At 67.1% G+C, this 1066-nt stretch overlaps 1 protein-coding gene across 1 annotated transcript in view; it reads left to right on the forward strand.

Annotated features, from left to right (window-relative positions):
* The first annotated feature begins 672 nt into the window (after window positions 1-672).
* The window catches only part of SOWAHD (sosondowah ankyrin repeat domain family member D), a 7044-nt gene continuing 6650 nt past the window's right edge, over window positions 673-1066 (forward strand). Inside the window, exon 1 of the mRNA XM_026061049.1 lies at window positions 673-699. Within this exon, the coding sequence (XP_025916834.1) occupies window positions 673-699 (27 nt within the window). The remainder of the gene's footprint in view (window positions 700-1066) is intronic.

Raw genomic sequence — 1066 nt, forward strand, 5'->3', positions numbered from 1 at the left:
GCGGGGGCGGACGAGGCCCCGCGGCAGATCCCGAGCCCCAGACTCGGGCAGCCTGGCCGGGCGCGCGCGGGGACGAGGAGCCGTCGGCGGGACGCCCGTGTCACCGACGCGAGGCGCGCGCGTCGCTCCAACCTGGATCGCAGCCGGCCAGGGCTAAGGGGGGCCGCGGGTACCAGCGCTTCCCTGCGACCGGTTACGATTTATGATTTGGATTTACGGATCTTATGTCTCTAGGTCTCAGCAAATTACTTGCTATTTAAAATAAAATATTTATGCGTTTTGTACACTCTCTCTGAGGTCCACCAGAATGATTTGTGCTTTCCTAGGGCCTGGATCAATGGCTCTTGCGCTGTTTGGGTCTTTTCCAGTCTCCGTAGAGGGCAGTGAAAGCCCAGCTAACAGGGAGGCGTCTGCCTCCGGGGGAGCCTGGGGGAGTCGGGCAGCGCGGCAGCCCAGCCGCAGCCCTGGCCAAGCGCGGCCGCGGCCGGCGAAGGGCCGAGCTCGGCGCGGAGGCTGGGGCCATCCCGCGTGTCCGTGGGTCTGGCCGCTCGCGCAGTGTGGCCGTGGGGCACGGCGGGTCGCGGACAGGATTTTCTCAACCCAAACTCCTTCAGCTGGGGCTGCTCTGCAACTTAGTTCCCATTTTTAGCTCTGCTTAGCTCTGAATGCAAGATGGACCTGGACACAGGAATACAACTAGTGCTGCTCCGCTTGGGCTCGCAGGAACCGGAGCTCACGGGCTGATTTAGCGCTCTTCATATGAGCTTACGGGTTGCTAAAGTCGTGGGAGCTGATGTCACCTTTCGGCGGCTGCGAGGCCGGCTCGGCCCCCCACGGGCCGGCGCGGGACGCGGGCGCTGTGCCCCGCCGGGCGCGCGTTCACGCCGGGCGGCAGCACGGGTCGGCCTCGGTGCTGGAGGTTTCTGCTCGGTCCCGCGAGGCGCGGGAAGGCAGCGACCGCAGGAGCGGATGGGGCGAGTCCGCTGCCTCCCCCGGCGAAAGCGGCCCCGGCGGCTCTTGGTGCCGGGCGGCCCCGGGGAGGCGGCGCAGCGCCGCCGGGCTGCCG

Source organism: Apteryx rowi, unplaced genomic scaffold (assembly GCF_003343035.1).
Source record: "Apteryx rowi isolate R43461 unplaced genomic scaffold, aptRow1 scaffold_174, whole genome shotgun sequence".
NCBI classification, from domain to species: domain Eukaryota; kingdom Metazoa; phylum Chordata; class Aves; order Apterygiformes; family Apterygidae; genus Apteryx; species Apteryx rowi.